Raw genomic sequence first — 22,792 nt, forward strand, 5'->3', positions numbered from 1 at the left:
TATATACACGTTGAACATTCCAGAAAAGTTGAATCGTGTTTTTAAATTTTACGAGACCTAATAACATTCAAAGTAATACAATACTGGAAACGAATATATAATAAGTGATATCTCACTTAACGTTAATTGAGAGAGCTCAGACAGCGTACGTCGATTCCGGGCGAAAATCATTCATCACGAACGTCAGACGTCTGACACGAACTGTCAAATGCAGCAGGAGGGGGAGCTATTAATAACATATTCGTGACGTTGTTGAATTTCTTAATCTTGTATATGAATATGTTAAATCATTAAAACGAAACGTTGTTTCTTAATTTGAATACGAAATTTACATTACAAATAGCATATGCTGGAAGGTTTCTGCCACATCTTACATGGGTTCTTCTCGACCTATTAATACCCCAGAAACCTTTCAAAATGATGATTAATAATGTTGAACAGCAGACAAGATGAGGCTGTATAACAGAGTCCATCATGCGGCGGTAGAAATGTCACACGAACTCAAAACTTTGAATACGAAATTTACATTGCTAACAAAATAGCATATGCTGGAAGGTTTCTGCCAGATCTTACATGGGTTCTTCTCGACCTATTAATACCCCAGAAACCTTTCAATACGATGATTAATAACGTTGAACAGCAAACAAGATCAGGCTGTGTAACACTGTGCATCATGCGGTGGTGGCAATATTCACACGAACTCATGCGTATATCACACGAGACTCAAGATACGATCGCAAGGTTCATCGATGTGAATACGGCAACAGTACAGACACTGGTGCACAACCTAAGGATGGTAATTTTAAAAACCGAACATTGTTAGGGCGTCGTTAAAATAGTTTAAAAGCCAGTAATTTTTTTAAATATAAAACATAAACATAAAAACGAAGGCACCGACGCTAATGTCTATGGAATATAGATCCTAGTAATCAAAAAGATAACAACCCAAGCCATGATTTCGTGGACCCTATGAGATTCTTTACTTCAAAGAGGTTTAAGCTAGTACTTTTAACACTATGTCACATTAAATACTACCTTTAGATACCATCAAGAAAATAATTTCTGTAATATGATAATAAAACAGTCTTTTAAATCAGAAATCAAAATATCAGTTAAATCCTTATAGACGTGAGTCTTATTTAGTTTATAATATATAAATAAATAGTTCTTTTTTATTATTATTACCATCATAGTTTTTTTTATGAGGCCTCCGCTATTGGGACCTCTCCTTCCACCCCTATTTTGTTGGGAACAGGGTTTTTTATTTCTTAACAATTTTTTCACATGAATTTTTTATTTTCGTCCTCGTTTTCCATAGTTCACAATATCTTTTTTTCTTCCTTCTATCATACCATAATTCCATCTTCCTTCCTCAATCATTCCATTCCTTTCATCCATCCTCAAACACTTCAGTTCTATTTTCTATTGCAGTATCACAGCTTTATGTAGTTTATTTATTTTTCTCATTTACATCAATTTGTTTCACAGATTTTTACATATTTTTTTTTAATTTCAATAAAAATATATAATAAGACTTACAATATTTTATGTTTAATTATGTTTTATTACTATTAATTACGTATTGTGCAACTTTCCTAAAGAATTTGAGGACGGACTCTCTTGCATCCTTTTCCGTTATAACGGAGGCGAGTGTAATAATGTCATCATCTTTATTTCACACTAAGGACATCTACTATTAGATTAATGCCTTCATATGTTTTCAATAAGACTTCCACCTGAGAAGCGACTCGCGGTCAGTTTTTTCCAACTACCTTGACAATATCATTTTTCCACATACGTTCTACGCCGCCCTTGCCAATCCATAGTCTTACTGAAGACTGTTAAGACCACAGTGGAATATTTGTTAAAAAAAGACAAAGGTCCGCTGAGCCAAAAGTACGCTTCCCCGATCCCACTCCACTTGAGATGTACCGTACCCCTTTTATTTGACTACGTGACATTTCTTTCGTTTATATTTTTTTTTGTTAAAATTTCAATATAGACATGGGACGCTAAAATGCATAGATAGATGTCGATTGACAAAAAACATTATGGATTTTGTAACTTAAGTGTTTTTATTTTAAATTCCAGTGTAGACTTCAGAAACGGATCTCCAGTTCACTGGGCAGTGGCTGGTGAGTTTGGTGCGAGAAGTCACTTCGTGCTTAACGAATCTGATCCATCGTCAGCGCATCTTGCCGTGGAGAAGGTGGCTCGGTACGACGAAGGAATATATCGATGCCGGATCGACTACGTTGATTCTCCAACCAGGAATTACAAGGTCAATTTGACCGTGATAGGTACGTCTTTGTAACATTATTTATTTTATAAATTAATTAGTGTTATATATATATATATATATATATATATTTTACAATGTGCAAAACTATAATTCATTAATATTTATATTTCAATGCATAGCTGATTTATAGGCATTTTTCATTTATAGGTATTTCCAAGGTGATCGCTCTGAAATTCTCTATTCTTCTCTCTATTACATTCATTTATTTTTTCTAATAAAACACAAAATAAAACAGATAGTAAACAATATTTTATTTTAATATGTAGTTATTTTTAACGCTTCTTCTTATGGTTTCATCATATTTTTAAATATTTTTTTTTAAAACTCTTAATTTTTTATCAGAGTTAACAATACATTAATAGGTAAGTAATAGGTGTATATATATATATACATGTATTTATGTATATGTATATATACATATATAAATGTAATGATGTATGTACAATAATTTTATCATTGTATTCTCAACCTATATATTATATCGTGAACCCAATTTGGCCTATATATTACATGTTAAATTTGTTTATTCATTGTAATATGGCATAAGATATTTGAATTCTGGGACTATAAAGTTCTTTATATGTATATGGGCATATATTAAAAATATATTTCCCATATAACTACCATGAAGAATTTTAAATATTATTTTAACATAAATAAAAAGTTTTTGTAGAAAAAAATTAAGTATGTACCGTTGAAGTATATTTTTCTATTGCATAAATATAAAATACAATAGATTTTTATATTTCTTTATTAAAATTAATAATTGCTGTGGTTTATCAATGCAAATACAAACTGTAACTCAACTTTTGTTGATATTTATTTAATACAAAATGATATTTTCTAAAATTAATGCCTTTAAAAACTATAAGCAGCATCTCTTGTACATTTGGACAAAAGAAAAAGGATGAAACCGGATTTCCTTTTACTAGTAAGTGATATCATAGTTGCGAATAATATGTTTACTTTGAAATCAAGGAACTTAATATCCTGTGGCGTTTCTTAGAAGCTTTGCACAGAAGTAAATTATCATTTCTCTGTTGTACTATATCAATTTCCTTTCTATATAACTATAGAACATTAACAAAAATTTTATTTTATTTTCTGAATTTTTATTTGTTCACAGTACCTCCGGAGTCGCCTCGTATTTATGACTCTGACGGTCAAGAAATCACAGGCTCAATTGCGGGTCCTTTTCGAGAGGGGTCCAACTTGCTGTTATCATGCCAAGCCGCTGGAGGTAATTGTTACATGACTTTTAATGTCAAAACTTTAAACTTTACTTAGTATTATAAACGTTTCGGTTCTAACGCCCATAAGTTACACGAGCAATATGTTTGATTTACATGGCGTGAAGGCCTCCCACTTTTTTTTGGGAGCCTCTCGTACCCCCTATCTAGTTAGGGACAGGGACTTTATTTACACATAATTTTTTTTAGAGTTTTATCTTTATTCGACACTCACTTTCACACTTCTCAATTTCTTTTATCCTTCACAATATCTTGCGATTTTTGTTCTTTCATTCCTTCTTGCTTTCGTCGCCTTCCTTTCCTCATCTTTTTACTCTTAGGTAGCTAGGTACATTTTTATTTTCCAATCTTTATCTTTATTTTTTTATATAAAAGATTTGTTTGGTTTTGAACTTTTTAATACATTGCTAGACTTGTCTTATATTCTATTATTATTTGATAAGTTCGTTTACACGTGCATTTATTTCGTTTTTGGTATAGTTTTTCTATTTGGTTTTGTTGGGACATAGTTAAGTTCACGGGACGTCGCCAGATGCAAGCAGCGCAAGACTGGTCATGACGATCTTGTGAGCAGTGTACAGTTACACAAAATATTCCCATGTCATTAATTATCAAGTAATATTTATGAATATTAATAGCGTAGATCACGGGTTCGATTGTCGGGATACAATCTTGTATAATTCAAACTTTGTACGTTAATTATATAGGATTGCCTCTGCTCACAAACAAGCTTCCAAAGGAGCTAGGAGAAACAGAAGCGTTTTCTGCATACTATAACACCACAGTGCGATCGTCACCCTGCTTGCCACAATGGTCCTCCCATAGATTTTTAGGGGAGGTCTATGCCTTGCAGTGGTCGACTACGGGCTTATTTAGAATCTAATTTTAGTCAACGCAATATATAAACACGTATATATATATATATATATATATATATCTATATATATGTGTGTGTGTGTGTATGTGTGCGAATATGTACATATATAAAATATAAATATGTGTTTCTAAATGTGTGTCTGTATAGTAATGCATGCATTTATATGTACGTACACCCTGAACTACCCTTTCCTTCATGTCTCTAATCTTCATTCAAAGGTTGTCTGGTAGAGATCCTCGAGCCATAAGACCGCCTCTTGTATTTCTATATTAATTGTTTTTTTTTTGAGTTATTATCTATGGTGTACAATAAAGTGTAAATAATTAAATATTATTTAATACATAAATTAGGATTATAAAATTACAGTATTTACAATATTCCTGTCATTTAAATCGATTATTAAAACACGTTAGCGATTTTTTAACAATATGAAATTCTTGCAACATACAAGTTCACACAACACATAACTTCATCTACACTTACTGCAGGATATAGACCCACATCTACATCACCACGATGACTGTTCATGCGCTGGCTGCATCTACCGATTTCTCGAGTGTTACGTTGTTTTGTTTTCATATACGAATTACATCCGCAGGAAAGCCGCCCCCGGACGTGTCGTGGTACAGAGGACAGGAGCGCTTAGCTCTGACAAAAGAGGGATCGGTGTGTCAGCTTCATCTGCAAAGGATTTCCAGGGAGCTTGCGGGCACAACCTTGCAGTGCAGAGTGGAACCGCCGCTGCTGAAAGCTCGCTACAGAGATGTCACTATAAAATTATTTTGTAAGCTTCTTTTTAACTTTTAATTAAGCTATTATTTATAAAACACCAGTTGAAATTATGTGGTTGTGTCTAACTTGATAATACAGTAAGTTACGTATACCAGACGTTTCTAATAATTAAAATAATAAAAAATACGTCTAAATAATTGTATCTAAATAAAGCACGCAATAAAATTCCCCGCAAAAACACTTTATTTGGCACAAAAGTACACATTTTTACAAAAGGCAAATAAATATGTAGCTGACACTGTGGTAAACTCTATTCTACTATAATTTGAGGTTACATATAGCACTACTTTGGTGATTTGTTACCGTACGAAATTCCAGGCACAGAGTGCCGCAACGCCATCTATAAAAAAAGCGAGAACTTATTCAAGGTCCTAATATAATTTGTTTAAAAACATGTAGTACCATTTTTAAAAGCACGTTAATGATATATAATATATACATATTAATATATACATATCTAGAGTATAGTAATTTAAAATTCATTGATAATTTTAACACATTTTTTAATCTTCGTGGTCTTACACTTCTGTTTGGTGCCTACTTGTTCCTTTTAATGGTGTCTCAAATAAACCTTGTGCAGTACTTTAGAAAGATCTTGTGACTCTCTTCGTTGTCCATAAGTGACGCGAGGTTTATTTCTTAGACCCCTTACTTCGACTGAAACTGGTAATCTGTTTTAGATCGCTAAATAATGTAGGCCTACATACTACAAAAACGTTGTGTATTTGTTTACATATCTTTCCATCTTTCCAAAGAATATTATTTATATTTATTTTTTGTTGTAGTAAAACCTCAATTTGTACGCATCACGGGAGCAGCGGCAACTAGGGCGGGCAAAGAGCGGTCCTTCGTCTGCACAACCAGAGGTTCAAAGCCTGCGCCGAACATAGATTGGTTCATTAATTCGCAACGCATCGATTCGTCTATGACTGAGGTTGGTCTACGGCGTAGCAAAATCCGTAGCACTACTACGCCAATTTAAATACTGTGAAATTTTTTCGTAGCACTACTCACGTCGATTTCAATACTATAAAAATTGTTCATATTTATATTTTTATAAATTGACATACACTATTTTAAAGGTGCTATATATGATTTATCATTTAAGCTTCAATTGACTTTCGAACAACCATATATCTATAATTTTAAACAAGTTTTTCGTTACGAAAATAGATGTTGAAAAGATTGAGGTACCAAACTGTAACAATTCATATTTAACGTAATATATTCAAATTTAATTTATGTTTCAATAAAATAGGAAAAACTATGTTATAATTTGTGCATAAATGGAAATAAAAAAAAAACAAAAAATTATTACGTTACATTAATATGAAGTAGATTTAAAGACTCGACTAAATAATGATACGTGCATCATTCCGGTATAGTTAGTTATACGAAAGAGATTCACCTAATAAACATACAACAATTAAGTTGACTTATGTCAAACCAAATAGGCTTTAAGAATAAGGTTTGACTTAATAATGTATTTGTTTCATTATTAAATTAAGAACTTTATATCGTCGTTGTATCAGCTCCTAGATATTCAAGGCATAAGTTTCCGTCAAAGATGTTTATATGGAGACTAGCTGTTCCCGCAAACGTTGTTTTGAAAAAAAAAATAGGGTTTTAATTAACAAAAAAAATAAGGGTTGGTCGTAGAGGGGTGAAAATTTTAGGTTGTATGTATTTTTGTATGTTGTATCATAATAAAATAAAAACCAAAAAAACTGTCTAAAAAATAAAAAAAATAATTTAGGGGTGGACCACTCTTATCACTAAGGGGTATGAAAAATAGATAGTAGCCGATTCTCAGATCTACTGAATATGCGTATAAAATTTTGTAAAAGTCGGTCAAGCCGTTGAGGAGGAGTTCAAGTTCGAACACCGTGACACGAGAATTTTATATATTAGATATACTATAATTGCTACGTTTAGTAGGCTGGTTGGCGATTGCAGTGTGGTATTATGGTATGCAGAGGGTGCTGCTGCCTATTTTTATGGAAACTTATTTGTATGCACTAAGTGTGATTTAGATAATGTTATAATGTAAATATAATGAAATTAAAAAATGTATAATTATGAAATAAGTACCAAAGTACATTGGCTTATTAAGTTATATATGTAGATGGATGTCGACGGCGAGGTGACCCGGAGTGTCCTGACCTGGAGGATACGAAGAGAAGACAGCGGAAGGCAACTAGTTTGTAGAGTATCCAACCCATGGTTTCCTGCCTACACCTTGGAGGACTCCGTGAACTTAGATGTATACTGTATGTACTCCATCACCTATACTCTATATATTTGCTATATTTTATTAATCTACAGTAATAAAATCGTTATAACATGGAGGTTTTTGGTAGAGAGTAAAAATTAAAAGAAAGTTGATTAAAAAATACCAAACAACTTTCAGTTCAGTTATGGAATTAATTTCAGATCCAATACCAACATTAAAGCCGTTTCGGAGAAGTTCGTTTAGTTACTAACACTATGACACTAGAAAAATATATATGAATATATATATATATATATATATATATATATATATATATATATATATATATATATATATATATGTGAGTGTGTGTGTGTATATATATAAATATATATATAATTCTCTTATTTATTATGTCATGTCGTTGTTGAGTCTTCTTTTTAATGTCACTTACTATATTCGATTGGTTCTGGACGCTGTTAGTCGTTTTGGCTTTTACAGCCTCTTCAGACCTAATAAATTCGAAAAAAAATTTGCATCAGATGCGTCGCTTGAGACATTGTATTGACTAATTGTTATGTTCTCGGTTTTTGTTCATGTTAGTTCTAACGCGCGGTGCCTCTTTCATACGTTTACTTACAACTAGCGCCATCTGTCGAACTCCTGTCGAAATTACAGAGTTCCGATATATATATAAATATATATAACACTGTATGTAATTAAAAATATAATAAGAATAATTGAAATTTCGTCTATCGTCCTTATGCTACGTTGATTTTGTACACTACATATTTGTACACATATTTACATAGATATGTTTTAGACGATCGGATTTTTTAAATTGATAGTGTTTTCTTCGATAAAGACTTTTTATAATTTTTTTCATACTATCTTTCCCTAGCTGTCTCCCATTCGGAAACATAATATACGAAACAGTTTAACAAAGAAAGAGAGCCACGTTTCTCATGCCGACTGGTCCGCGTGGGAACACAAAGACCACGCCCATCTAAACTTAGATCATCTTCATAGATTGGCTACTATCCTGTTAATAAAAGCTGTGTGTGAAATTTAAACCAGTTAAATGTAAATTTATCATCATTATATCAGCTGATAGACACACAGTGCTTCCTCCAAAGATTATTATGATGATCTAACGACGCTCTTTGTCGCTTGAGAACCTGTCAAACCCAACGACCATCGGTTCCACACGACCCCTGCCAATTTATACGAGCAATTCTTCTAGCTACTTCAGTGAACTTGCTTCTTCTGCAGACCTCACTTCTGACTCGATCTCGTAACGAAACTAAAAATTGTAAATAATAAATAATTTATTATAGATCCACCAGTTGCACAAATATCAGTAGTATCACCTAAGGAAAGGCATTTGCTTCGTGAAGATGAAGATGCAATGCTTCTTTGCTCATCAGATGCTTCACCACCGTCTACCAACTTCACCTTCTACAAAGGATTGCAGGTAACGCAGCGTTGTGAATATTTTAAAAATGTCTTTAATATTAAAATTCACTTATAATATCATCTATTAGAATAACAGAAAATATACATAAATGATTAACACTGGAATGCTTTCACACGATGATTTTAACTAATAAATCTTTAAAATATTTAAATTTTAGATATTTAGTATAAATTGTGATAGGTTTTTAACAATATACAGTCACGACGGGGCCTTTTTTGACTGGTAGTTGACTTCAGCCGGGTACAGGGCCGCTTTCACTTCGCTCCCAACGATACTTTCGTCTGTATCTTAAAAGATGTTCCACATCTGTTTAATTTCACAACTTATGTGTCGAACAACACATTAAAATTGAAGATTTTTAAAAATGATAATAAGAAATTTTATAAAGGTGAAATAATATAGTTAATATGAAAGAAATAAGGTAAGGACAAAAAACTGTAAATAAAAATCAACTGAAAAAAAAGTTTGATAGTACGTAAATATTTAAAGTTGAAAATTTTCACCTAAACTGCTTTCAATCGGTTCAATATTTTTGAGAATCGTTGAAGGTCATCTGGATCCAGGCCCTTTGATGTTCAAAACGAAGTTGCGATGAATCTTTGCACCAAGGAACGAATTAAATTTGAACTTGGTCCATTACTAATCTGTTCAATACCGAAGTTTGAACAAAATTGTAGACATAAAGATTAAAACTATTAAAAAATGCCTTGACACGTAATAATCACTATACCATTATAATTTGAAAATCCGCATGGGTAATGTTTCCAACAAAATCATTTTTATTTCACTTAATTTATTATTTTTTAAATAATTATATTTAAAAGCATAAATCTGCCACCAGACACCCTGCATACGACTTGCAGTTTTGATTGAAAATAGTTATTTTAGTGTGTTATAATATAAAGATAAACACACAAATGATTTCATAAATCAAATACTACATTGACAGGACTGTTTTGTAAGATTATAAAGCCTTATTTAAAAAGTAGAAAAGTAGAAAATATAAATGTGCAAGTTTTTATCAATTTGAAATTTCAGGATCACCTTATCCACGATGATCCAGTCGGAGGCATTGCTGTGGAAGGAAACAAACTAATATTAAAAGGTTTGAGGCGACATCACTCGGAGAGATATCGTTGTAGAGCAAGGAACTCAGAAGGCAGTGGATTAAGTGAACCGCTTACTTTAAATGTCCTGTGTAAGTATATTTTATTTATTTATTTAATATTCTTTATCGTACACGATAAGATACATAATATACAGATACAATAATATACAGAAAAGTACAATGTGCGGTCTTATCACACAAGGCAATCTCTTACAGACAACCATAGTAAGGAAAAGATAATAGTACTTATAAAGGGTAGTTCACGTGTATAAAAAAATACATATTCATAAACAAATGAACATAACATAAGTATCTTTTTTTTAATTTTAAATCTAGAAGTAATTTAGTATTTCTTAGATAATTTTTTTAATTCGAATGTCATTGCCTTTTCCTAGGCTAATACATAAATAAAGAATATATAATCTACTTCTGTCTTGCACACTGTAAGACGTATTATTAAATATACTAAAAATACAGAAAATTTATTTATAAAAAAGATCGTATTTTCAATTGTAAGCGTAGAGTTCAAATAAGATCGCTTCGTATTGCAGCCCATTATGGTCACAATTTTTTGTAATTTTTTTTCCAAATTAAAAAAAAAATGTGTGGCCAGTGGCCGGCAATACAAATCATTCTAGAATTTTCTTACGTGAATACATCAAATCATTCATTGTCTATTATAATTATTGTAGGAGTACATTAAATTAAGTTTTTTTTAATTTTATTGGCGTTATATATTTCACGTCGTTAGTAAAGGCTGTTTTGAATATGGCAGGCTTTGCTATTGACCAAACATGTTTGGTCGTGAAAACGTCTCAATTCGAAGGTTACTCCGAGGTATTTGAGTCCTTCTAATGTATAAGATTGTCTTAGAGAGAAAGGGTGTTCATCGCCGCGACGCTTTTGCTAGTGTGCGTGGGTTATCGTGTTGGTTTTGGTAAAAAAGTTCGCTCTTAACACGTTCACTGCGGCTTGAGGCCGATTCAGCCTCATGGTAGACTTTGCACTGGTGCGGCGCGTAAAACTCGTGTTTTTTCTCTAGTGCGGCGGCTGTTTACACTCAACCGAAACATGAGGCAGAAAAGGCCTCAACCGCACTACTAGGAAGTTCAGCTTGAGGCTGATTCGACCTCAGCGCACCAGCTGAAAGTTCTTCAAAATTGGGCCCGCAGTGAACGTGTTAAACCACTTGGACCCTTCCGCTGTCTAAACTTGTTTCAAGCGAAGGTGTAAAAGCCTCCGGGCTGACAGCATTAACATCAACAGAAATAATTTTTCAACAGTTTTAAGTGCGCAGTTATATACGTAGCAGTTTTTTGGCGATACAAATGTAAATGTTGTCAATGTTAAAGCCATAAAAGTGGAGCCTTATTTTCAAAATGATTTCTATACATTTCTCTATTCTTATTTTAAAATGTCACTAATATTTTTTAGCTGAATATAATTAATACTTTTAATAATGCCAACGCATACGATTGTTCACATTTATTCTTGGAAATTTTGTTTATTAAACAATTTATTGAAATTTCATATTATTCGTCGGTAATCAAATATCTTCTTAAATAATGAACATTAATTTTTCGAACGAGGGACCATCGTTTTTAATTACGATCTCCCATAAATACTTTTTTAATTTTAAATTTTAATAATCGTCTGAAGTATGCCTTTGCAAAAACTAAATTCGAGTGAAAATCGACTTATTTCTCGATATTAAAAATTTTAATTGTATGCGTCGTTCTCAAATATGTACCAGGCCTATAAGTCCTGTATGTAATGTGTGTTGACAGCTGAAAACACATAATGTCGTTACATTTACAGATAGCTAGCTAGACTAGATGTGCCCTCGACATCGTCCGTATTGAATAGCCTAAGTTACTCCGAATTACTTAAGCTACCTACCAGTATAAGTTCCGTATCGGTCCAGCCATTTCAGAGATTCGACGGAACAGACAGACTGCCATACAAAAATTTTAAAAATGTATTATAATTTTGGTATATGCACCGTATAAATATTCATACGAATGTAGTAAAATGCATTTTAATGTTACAAAAATACACTCCAATATTATTTGTATAAATAAGGTGCATTTTGAATTATAGTTTGTGCCTTTTTCACCTCTCTCCACTTATACCAGTTTTTGCAGACACTGCCAATAGCATCTGTGACCTCTTCCGTGACTGTTTTTGGTGTAATAGTGTCCTTTCTGGCTTGCAATTGTACCTGGAAACTTTGTCTTTGGAAATTTTGACCACTCAGAAGTCCCATGAAAATCACTTTCTGATTAAGTTGATTAAATTCTCTTTTAAAATAATTTTCTGAAACATTTATGATAGCTTTGGAGATACATCACGTAGTGTCCAATTTACGTACTGGCCATTTATAATCTTATCACTCTTTATTTCTATAGTCTTAATCATAGGCAAAAACCTTTCGCTTTCTTCTCCATACATCGTTTCATACGCTATTTCGCTTTATGGTATCACATCATCTGTCCTAACTATTGACACAAGAGGTCATGGCGTACTTAAATATGATATCAAGTGTGGTTCAGACCCAGAAATAATACCTTTGAAACAGTGATCATAAGTTTGTCAAAGTTACCGGATATTCTCTTGGCAATATTTTCAAGTTACCCGAAAATTGATGCTAGCTGCTTCCAATTAGTCCTATTGGAAATCGTTCGTGGAATCTTTTGTCCAGATGTGGACGTCTTAAAATTAAAATCATAATAACCTGGTATTGATTTTGAGTTGCTAAAGTAGTAGAGAAACGTATCTGTATTTTTTTAAAACACCATTGTAATGTACTATTTTTGATGACATTATTTATCTTAAAGAGAGCATGTTTTATATTGTTCATCATCGACCACTACCTTAAAAATATTACGTCTACTGCACTTGTCAGATGTTCATGAAACGTTATATTTCACATCCGTCAATTTTCGCGACAGAATACGATGGCATCTTTTACGAATTTTAAAGTGTCTCAAGAATAGAGACACCCTAAAATTCGTAAAAGGTGTTTCCTATTTTTAATGTCACAATTTACATTATATTTAGAAATATATTTACAGTAACTTATTTGTTAATGTATACAGATGAGTAAAGATTTTTAAGTGCCAATAAAGATTCAACATTAATATTATCAGGTCAGTCGATAGATGTCTATTGCAAGGTATAGGCTTTCATTGAAAATCACCACGCCAGCCTTCTGTTGCCCGCAACCTTAACTATGTTTTTAATCATCTCGGCCGATAGTTACACCAACAATGTGCTCCACTCTCTGCAGATTCAGATGAGAAATTTTTGGAGTTACATAGGCAACCATGGCCCTTCTGCGGTCTTCCACAAAAAATATGTAATATTAATAAAAATAACGAAAAAGCCTCTTTCAGCACGTCCTGAATGCTCAGCTGGTAGAATTGTTCAACAACTGGCAGGTGCGCCAGGAGGTGAGGTCCGAGCTAGATGTTCAGTCACTGCACCATCCTCTGGGGACGCAGGACCCCTGAGGTTTTATTGGACTTACAATGGTACTAAGGATGTTTTGCCGGTAAGTACAGTGGTATTCATTTTTAATAATGCGCCTACATTCTTATTTTCATTCTCCTTATTATTCTCGTTTCATTCGTTTTCTTTTCTATTTCATTTCTCAAACCCGGTCCTATTCTACTTTTCATTCTTATTATCGCTCTCGCTCTCAATCTTAAAAACTAGATCCATTCTTGTTCTTATTCCCATTCTCTTTATCGTTCCCGTTCTCAAATTCTGACTCATTCTTGTACTAATTGTTGTTCTCTTTAACGTTCCTATTTCAAACGCTGACTTATATTTGTTCTTATTATTGTTCTCTTTACCGTTCCCATTCCAATTTTCTAACCCTGTCTCATTTCACTTCTCATTTTATTTCCTATTCCTGTTTTCATTGTTATTATTATTCCCATTCTTATTCCAGTTTTTACCCACACTCTTATTCTCAAATTCATTTTCCTTTTTCGTTTTTGTCAGATACCAGCTTCCAACATAACGATAATGGGATCAAGCAGTACTGTAATACACGGATTACCAGATAATAGCGATGATGACCTGGGTTGGTTGGCTTGTTGGGCGAGCAATGATGTAGGAAATCAACGCGACCCTTGCCTTTTTCGGATTGTACCTGCCGGTATGTTGATTTCTCGTTGAGTTTTCATAAAAAAAATAGTTATTCATTAAGTAATTCGAAAACTGATTGTACATGGTACCGTAAAGTGCTGGAATAGTGATGATGAACAGGCACGTACAGAATAGAATGTCCACAGACAAGGAGGACAGATAACACTGACAAGATTGTCGAAATACGCTGAATCAAGGCCATTTGAAACTAGTCATTTTGGAAATCTACGCAAACGGCATATGTCGAGCCGTAGACGTCCGGCTGAAATAATGTTGATAATGAATTGAAAATCATAAATCAAAGATTTGATCACACGTCGTTCTTCTCGATAAAGGTTCAATAGCTGCCAGATTTGGGCTTCTCTGGAACACTATGAAGGCTCCAACCTGCAATTTTCGCGATTTCAAAGCCTGTTTTAATTGTGACAATCAGAAGTCTAGTTCTGTAAATTATTTTAACTAAAGAAATTCAATTTACTGATGCCTAGCCTAGTGAGATGAAAGAATCGAATGGAATCAATTAATTGACTGGGCTTTTAACAATTATAGCATTCCCGGAACCACCAAGCAACTGTGAAATTGAAGACGACATTCTTCGCTGTGACCCTGGTCATGATGGAGGTCTGCCGCAGCGGTTTATCTTGGAAGCGCTGGAGGTACGGCATCAGAGCGAACCACAACCAAGTGAGCTGGATGGTGACTCCATGAGCGATCAGGTGAGCGCGGCGAGATAGTATATTGCCGTGCCTGTTGTCTCCAAGTGTATGAATGTACTTTAACCAAAATTTCTCATTTTTTTTCAACACTAACTTTGTTTTTAGATCTAAATATAACATTTATTTAATATGAAGACTAAACAAATTTTTACATTGTTTTATCGACAACGGAGTTCGATATTTATTAATAAAGTATAATATTGCCAAAATGTTAATTTTATATTTGATTTATAAGAATGCAATTCATTCAATTCTCTTCTAAAATTCTCATTACAATACTCTACAAAATACAGTGGTGTTATCACATAATAGACAAAAAAATAATTTTTCGATATAATATTTGTTTTTATAAGTGTGTAGCGGTACATCACTAGCCGCTATACATTCACCACCGTCGTCTGAGACCGGGTATAGGCGCCCTTCCCCGCGCGTCGCCTCAAGCCCCTCTCTCGTCTAGCGAATAGTGATGTCCCTAACTGTAGCAGCTAGTGATATATATGATAACAAAGTTAAAGTTGAAAATTAAATCCCTACTATAATATATATATCAATTATAACCATCTATATCTAAAGTTTGGTCTAGAAATCAATACAAATTTACTAACAGTTCATTTAATAATAGTCTTGAACTAATTTTGTCACTGTATGTTTTTATGCGTTCGTATAAATAATCGCATCTTTATTTACATATGTATTATAAAATATGAATTATATACGAATGACATAATTATGTCATATAATCATACTTTTTCTTTCCCTGCATGGTGAATTCATGGAATGCTGAAAATAACGTCGACCTTTTTTCCTATCTCGATATTTACAAACTTGCCTACTGGTTGTACAAGGTTCCATTCCCGGGTTACAATCTCATATGTTACAATCTGTGCATTAATTATATAGGATTGCCACTGCTCACATATAAGTTTCTATAGGATGGACAGCAACGCTTTCTGCGTACTATAATATCACACTGTGACTGCGAACTCGCCTGCCAAGCGTGGCAATTTTGGTATATCCTTCATAGATTTCTTTAGTACAGGCTTATTTCTTGCAATGGGCGTGTAAAGGCCGACAAGTTCACTTTGTTTCACTAGTAGAAATTACTTATAAGGAATCGAGTCCGTCTTTTCTAAATGTATGTATGAAGTGTAAATAAACAAATTAATTTTAGTATATGTAGTCGTAGAACCATTGCATCGATAATGATTGAGAATTAAATATATAAACCATAGTCTTCGATCCCTGTTTAGTAATGTTTTTATTCTTATTTGTTTTTTCATTGTTTGACTATAAATCATTATATGTTCTCAGTGAGATAGTTATAAGGTCACAACTGTAACTAATTTTATAATTCTAAGTTTGTACTTTCTGGCTTTTGTTTCTCTCTATCTCCAATAAAGTAAATAAATAAATAAATGGAGTGTCTTCTCTCTCTTGCCTCTCTCTCGCGTTCACATAGCCCGAAACAAGTATGACGATTTCTCAAAAGTTTTAATCCAGCCCCTTGAGTTGATACGATCAAGTTCAAACCATGCTCGATATCACAGTAGATGGGGCAATACACATTGCCGAAGAACGGCACATACGGCGTAGATGGGGCCCGACGAATTTTCCAGTGAAGGTAACGATCCTCGATAGTGAAGGATACGAACTAAGGAGGAGTGAAAGTGCTTCATCAACTACAGGTCTGGTGATACGCCTTTAGCCGGTGAAGATGAATTAGCACCTGAGTACGAATCTATACAACCACATGATTAATGGTCGGTGGTGAAGAGTTGACCTTATAGTATTTATTACTCAAAATTAGCTCAAACGGAATGACAGCATTCACATCATTGATGGAGTCTAAATTAAAATCGATTTTCAAATTTGAATTCGAACGCAAAAGTATTATTTAAATCAAGAACAATTGTAGCCGTACTGGCCAGCGATACAAATCATTCTCACGTCAACCTTATATATTAGTCTTTCACAATTCCAGGGTATATCTGGTAGAGGCCTCACAGAAGCAGTATATAGAGCAAGTAATGACGTCACTCCTCAGTTCCCTCTTGACGCTTTAAGTCCAGGACGCTACACGTTTCTGGTTTATTCAGAAACACCACGCGGTAGATCACAGAAACCTGCCGCTTTGCATAGCATACCGATTCGCACAGCTGATGATCTGGATCGACCAGGTGAGACTTCATATGTTACTAAATGCTATGGTAACGCTTGTTATTGTATAAGAAATAGCTTCAATAGTGCTTTTTAAAAAACGTGTCCTAAGCTAAATGATGACGGTATATATAAATGAGGTCACAAATAAGGTTATATTCGAAATGTTTAGTCTAGTTACCACTAGATATATGCACGACGTAATAAGGCTTGATCATTGTGACGATCTCTGAGGAAGGCTATGTCTTAATATGTGAATCTATACGTTGATATGAATCAATTAACTTTCTATAGAGATAGGTTAATGATAAATATCATTTTAACAGGATCTCTACAAACGGTTACTCCTGGTCCACCGCCGCAGCCTCCACCGTCTGATAACAGCGTGGCTCTCCTCATAGGTGCAGCCTTAACACTTGTACTTCTGACTATATTGACAACCCTATGTGTTACGTTAGTGGTTATGTGTAAGAAAAAAAGTAGTCCACGTCGTGATCCAGAGGAAAGGTAATATATATATTTCTTTCGTAACTCGTTCGTTTAGTGATTAAAAATAGCAGCCAATATGTTAATAAATATCATTAATTGTACTCCAGATAATATATACATAGTTGGATAATAGTAAAGAAAAATGTATAATGGACAGTTTTATTGATGAGGCAATTTCTTCCAAATACGTGTAGATAACGTACAAATATAGAAAGAACTTCTATATGTATATACAAACATATATATATTATAAACAAAAACAACAAACTGACTTCAATCGCACTTGCTTCAGAAAGAATAAAGCAACAGAAAAAAATAAATGAATTCAAATAATCGATGGTCTAGTAAATATTTCTTAACCATTTTCTTAAAAATAGTAAGTGAGTCATCACGTCTTATATTCAGCGGTAAATCGTTCCATAATCGAACAGTTTGTGTGGTAAAAGATTTGGACATAAATAAAGAATGCGCCAGCATTTTTAATTTTAGAATCTCTGATGATCTCAAAGACCTTTCATGTATATCGCGAAGAAATTGAAATCTTTATTTGTGATAAGAGGGAGAGAGAGTGTTTGTAAAGAGTATTGCAGAGTAGATAAAGAATGTGATGGTTAAATATGGTTCTGTCATGTGTTCCCTTATAGGTGACACGATATTAAAAATTTACTTTATACAAAATAGCGGTAAGTGCAGTAATTGCACATTAAATAAATAAAAAAGATTGAAGAGAATAAAAAAGGAAAAATAAAAAAATGTTTTCAATAAAACGTATTATTACATTTAAAAGTCTATTTATAAACATCGTAGAGACCTACCTGAATATCAAAAATTCAGTTCTCTAAAAGGTTTTGTTTATGTAAATATTGAAAAGCCTTTCGATAGGAAGCTTTTAATTTATTATAAAAAATATAATACATTTTCGGTGAAAATATAAGAAACAATAGGGAAAATTTGATAGACAACAAATTGCTATTAAAAATCTATTGTTGTTTTTTAAATAACTCGAAGCCCTGTTTCATAACATATACAGGATGATTAGTTAAGGGTGTAAAAGATTTAAAGAGGTGAATGTAAAGCTCTATTCTTCTTCTTCTTCCTTCCCTTTTCCCTTTATTTGGGATCGGGTCTCCTTATCAATTTGCGCCAGGCCACTTTATCCTGGGTTGTCCCTGCATCAAGTTGAAGGGTTTCCAGTTCCTTTCTGATATTAGACCACCACGTAGCTTTTGGACGCCCTCTCCCTCTTGGGAATTCTGGGAGGCTTAAGGCAGTTTTTACCACGTGGTTATCTGGTTTCCGTTGAATGTGGCCATACCATCGTAATCTTTTTTCCTGTAATTTGCTGGGGATCGAAGCTACCTTAAACGAACCTCTGATATAATGTAAAGCTCTATTGCTGTCAATTTATATGTGGTACATCTTGTCCAAAAATGTCTATGATAGAATTATTTCAAAACGTAATGTTACTGCCAAATGACATTCGAATGGAATTTTAGATAAATCATTTTATACTAGATGATGGTAAATAAATGTAGAAAGTTTTAATACTTTCTACACATCCTCCTTTTAACATATTCCACGCTATGCGGGGCGTGTATGACCCCCGCTGCACTTTCCGTTCAGGCCATTTGCAGTTCTCGTTGAAACACAAAGGATTCTCAAAAAAATAAATCATAGTGTCTAATATAGGTAGATTCACATCACATATGCACGTACGTAATGCATATTAAATTTTATATCCTTTTCTCCCTCTAATTATAGCTTTGAAGTATTAAAAAGTGTAAAGCGTATGTCTTAAACGACTTTTTTAATTCCTTTATTAGGCCTGTAATGTCTTTACACCTGTAACCAATTATCCTGTAATTAACAAATCACTAAAAAGCTGTCAATTAATATACCACACACACACACACACGCACACGCATTCGCACACGCACACGCGCACGCGCACGCACACGCGCACGCGCACACACACACACACATGTGTGTGTATATGTGTGTGTGTTTGATTGAATTACTCTCTGACTCTACATTGCAATTGCTGCAATAAATGTTGCATTTCGTATTACAATACAAAAAATATAGCAGATTTTAGTTATCAATTTATAACAGTTGATTAGAAATAGGCGTAAAAGGTATGAAGCTTTTTGTTAACAAAAAGCTGCATATCACCCTTTTTAAACCTTAATATAACCAATCATCCTGTATATATAAACGTTTTAACATCGTGAAATGAACACCTGAATATCTAAAATTCAGATTACTTTAAAGTTTCACTTATTTACATAATAAATAGCCTTTTATTATATAGCTTTTAATGTATTATAAGAATAACTGGCAATGAACAATTTGTATGTACCCATTGGCCCTGTTAAATATATTATTTTTACATAACGTATTAGCATTGTTTGAATAGAGAATATCTTTTCATATATATATGCATGTATATACACATAAGTGGCACATCTCTGATGTGTTTTAGAGTGGTAATAAAGGCAACTTTCGAATTTTAAAACTTTTTCATTTTAATTAAAGTTGAGTGCAATAAAACTTAAGATTTTTGGAGTGGATTGGTGAATTCCAGCGCTGGGCTTCCGTCGAGGTTGACAGACGAACTTATTAAATTTGTTGCATGCATTCCGCTTCCATTCTGTCCTATTGGAAATCCTTATAGAAACTAGCTGATCCCGCAAACGTTGTTTTGCAAAAAAAATTATTAACAAATAAAAAATAAGGGTTTATCGTAGAGGGGTAAAAATTTAGAGTTGTATGTATTTTTGTTTGCTGTATCGTAAAGAAATAAAAACAAAAAAAAATCGTCAAAAAATAAAAAAAAATTTTAAGGGTGAACAACACTTATCACTTAGGGGTATGGAAAATAGATAGTAGCTGATTCTCAGACCTACTGAATACGCATATAAAATTTGGTAAAAATCGGTAGAGCCGTTTCAGAGGAGTTCAAGTTCGAACACCGTGACTCGAGAATTTTACATATTAGATTAAAATGATGAATGTTTTTGAATTGTCTTCAATAATTGACAATTCTTAAAACATAATAAAAAGTAATTATACTTTAATAGAATCAATTAAAAAATCTCATCTTTCAGTACAATACTGCGGCGAAGTGTCGGCGTATCGATGTATGGAGGTTCGTCAATGACGCAAAGTGTTATGCCCACGGTTGTGGTACGTGGTCACAGAGGCTCCAGGGTACTGGCAGCAAGGTGGTCGGGAGTATTAGATGATACTCCTGTAGCAGTGCTAGCTCTGGATACAAGAGCTCATGGTGAGTTTTCTTATATAAACTATTTAAAATTATAATAATTATTATTGTTTTCCAAGAAGGAGAAAAGGAAATCTTTTTCAAAATTTTCTTAAATTCGCTTCCACGTAGAGAGAATTCAACAAAGATTTCTACAGATTTATGTTCACAAAATAATAGTAAATTAAAAAAATTGGGGACTTCCATAGTATATATACTTACAAGGCACCGTGAAATATCTCGTAATTCATTTCAAATAAACGATATCAGCTTTTCAATAAAATTCCACCAAACATTATTAAAATACCAACATATATATATTAACAAACACATATTTCAAGTAATGTTACAAAGCACGAGTTACAGAACCCTCTAAACAATAAACGCTGAACCCTAGGATCAAAAAGTGCTGTAAACACGCATGACTTTAAAGTTATTTATAAATTTTTGTGTACGGTTCTCGGAAATTCTAACCGAGTACTATCTCGAACTTACTAGAACTTTATCCGTAATATAAATAGGTGTACTCCCAAAAACGACGGTTCAGTCGTCGAGTTATAAGATTAAGATCTATGATCAGTGATAGAAAGTAACTATTGGGTAAGTTATTTGGACAGTGATTTCTAGGGCGATTTGAAAGCGTAGTTTGGACTATGCGAAAGTATACTTTGTGTTAAAGTAGGGTGACCATCTGATGCGAATAAAGGACTCTTCGTGGACCAGTGGTGTTTCATTTCGAGTCAGAGCCCACAGTACGTAACAGTAATTTAACGAAAAGGTATATTATTCAATAAAAGAATATTGTTAATGACGTGTCTTAATTGTTTTGTTTTTTATTGTAGCTACTAACTTTTGTAAAAGATGTATTATTGTGGAGTTTATTCTTGATTCTTGTCCACAATTATAACATCTTGCTATGCAGAGAAGAAAATAAAATAGATTATAAATAAATAAATAATAAGATGACAATCAATAACAGTTCTATTAAAAGTTCCAATGATAAATATTTTAACAAAGTTTAACAAAACAGATTTATACTATTCATATATGTAAATAAAGAAAGAGTATATTTTGTAAGGGTAGCAAGTAGACAGGCTTTTGTAAATAATAGTAATAATTAAAGAAAATGCTATACATAAAAAGTTATTATTTTATATGAAGGATATATAAAATATCGCTGGAATACGAAACACACATTTATTTCTCCGCAACTTCCTGTCTAAGCAAACAGCGGGGACTCACCTCAAATATATATATATATAAAACACACATTTAAAATTCTTTATTATCACGTACAGCGTATGTGCGTGAAACGTCACATAATGGCGCGCGTGCGCATTGGAATGTCTGTTATAGACAAAGGTCCACAGAGATGTAGCACGCTTACATAATCCCACGCCACTTGAGATGTACCGTGTCCTTTCAAGTGTTTAAATATTTTAATAAATTACAAATTATTTGACATATCTTCTTTATACGTTTTTATTGTTAAAATTTTAATTCACACATATGGAACACTAACATGCAAGATTACAAAGTAACATTTTGAGGACTAAGTTAATTACAATAACTGGATCACTTTCTTATATATTTGCCATGCGTTGTTCGATTTCTTAACATATAGATATTTAAACATTTAAATTTAAAATTTCAGGCGATATAGATTCCAGTCACAGCGAAGATCAGGAGACAGAACTTAACAGTAATGTAGGTGATATGGAAACGCAAACAGATAATTGAATCATATCTAACTTACTGCTTATTTGTACTGTAAACAATTGTTATAAGTGGCATTTGTTTTTCTAATTTTAGAATTTATTTTAATACTAGATATACATGCATGCTGTGAGGAAAGTGTAAATATTTAATGGAATCAGGCGTTATTTTGCGGAAGTCCATCCTGTGTAAGAAAAGGACCAATATTTTGCCACTTCCACACATGCAGTGGGATAGTATGTGTTTGGCACTAATCGATGTAACATAACTTCTGAGGAT

The 22,792-nt window shown here is 33.1% G+C and overlaps 1 protein-coding gene across 1 annotated transcript in view; it reads left to right on the top strand.

The window, feature by feature from the left end:
- The window catches only part of LOC137920069 (hemicentin-2-like), a 65,970-nt gene extending 43,433 nt beyond the window's left edge, over positions 1–22,537 (top strand). The window contains exons 3-16 of the mRNA XM_068763301.1: positions 2,092–2,300; positions 3,429–3,542; positions 5,028–5,213; positions 6,007–6,155; positions 7,347–7,491; positions 8,771–8,907; positions 9,949–10,108; positions 13,414–13,571; positions 14,027–14,183; positions 14,723–14,889; positions 16,871–17,066; positions 17,373–17,553; positions 20,643–20,821; positions 22,452–22,537. Of these exons, the coding sequence (XP_068619402.1) occupies positions 2,092–2,300; positions 3,429–3,542; positions 5,028–5,213; positions 6,007–6,155; positions 7,347–7,491; positions 8,771–8,907; positions 9,949–10,108; positions 13,414–13,571; positions 14,027–14,183; positions 14,723–14,889; positions 16,871–17,066; positions 17,373–17,553; positions 20,643–20,821; positions 22,452–22,537 (2,224 nt within the window). The remainder of the gene's footprint in view (positions 1–2,091; positions 2,301–3,428; positions 3,543–5,027; positions 5,214–6,006; positions 6,156–7,346; positions 7,492–8,770; positions 8,908–9,948; positions 10,109–13,413; positions 13,572–14,026; positions 14,184–14,722; positions 14,890–16,870; positions 17,067–17,372; positions 17,554–20,642; positions 20,822–22,451) is intronic.
- Positions 22,538–22,792: the final 255 nt, after the last annotated feature.

This window comes from Battus philenor, unplaced genomic scaffold, assembly GCF_028537555.1.
Source record: "Battus philenor isolate CCGP_79_NKW_IND1 unplaced genomic scaffold, ilBatPhil1.0.hap1 SCAF_17, whole genome shotgun sequence".
In the NCBI taxonomy this organism is placed as follows: Eukaryota; Metazoa; Arthropoda; class Insecta; order Lepidoptera; family Papilionidae; genus Battus; species Battus philenor.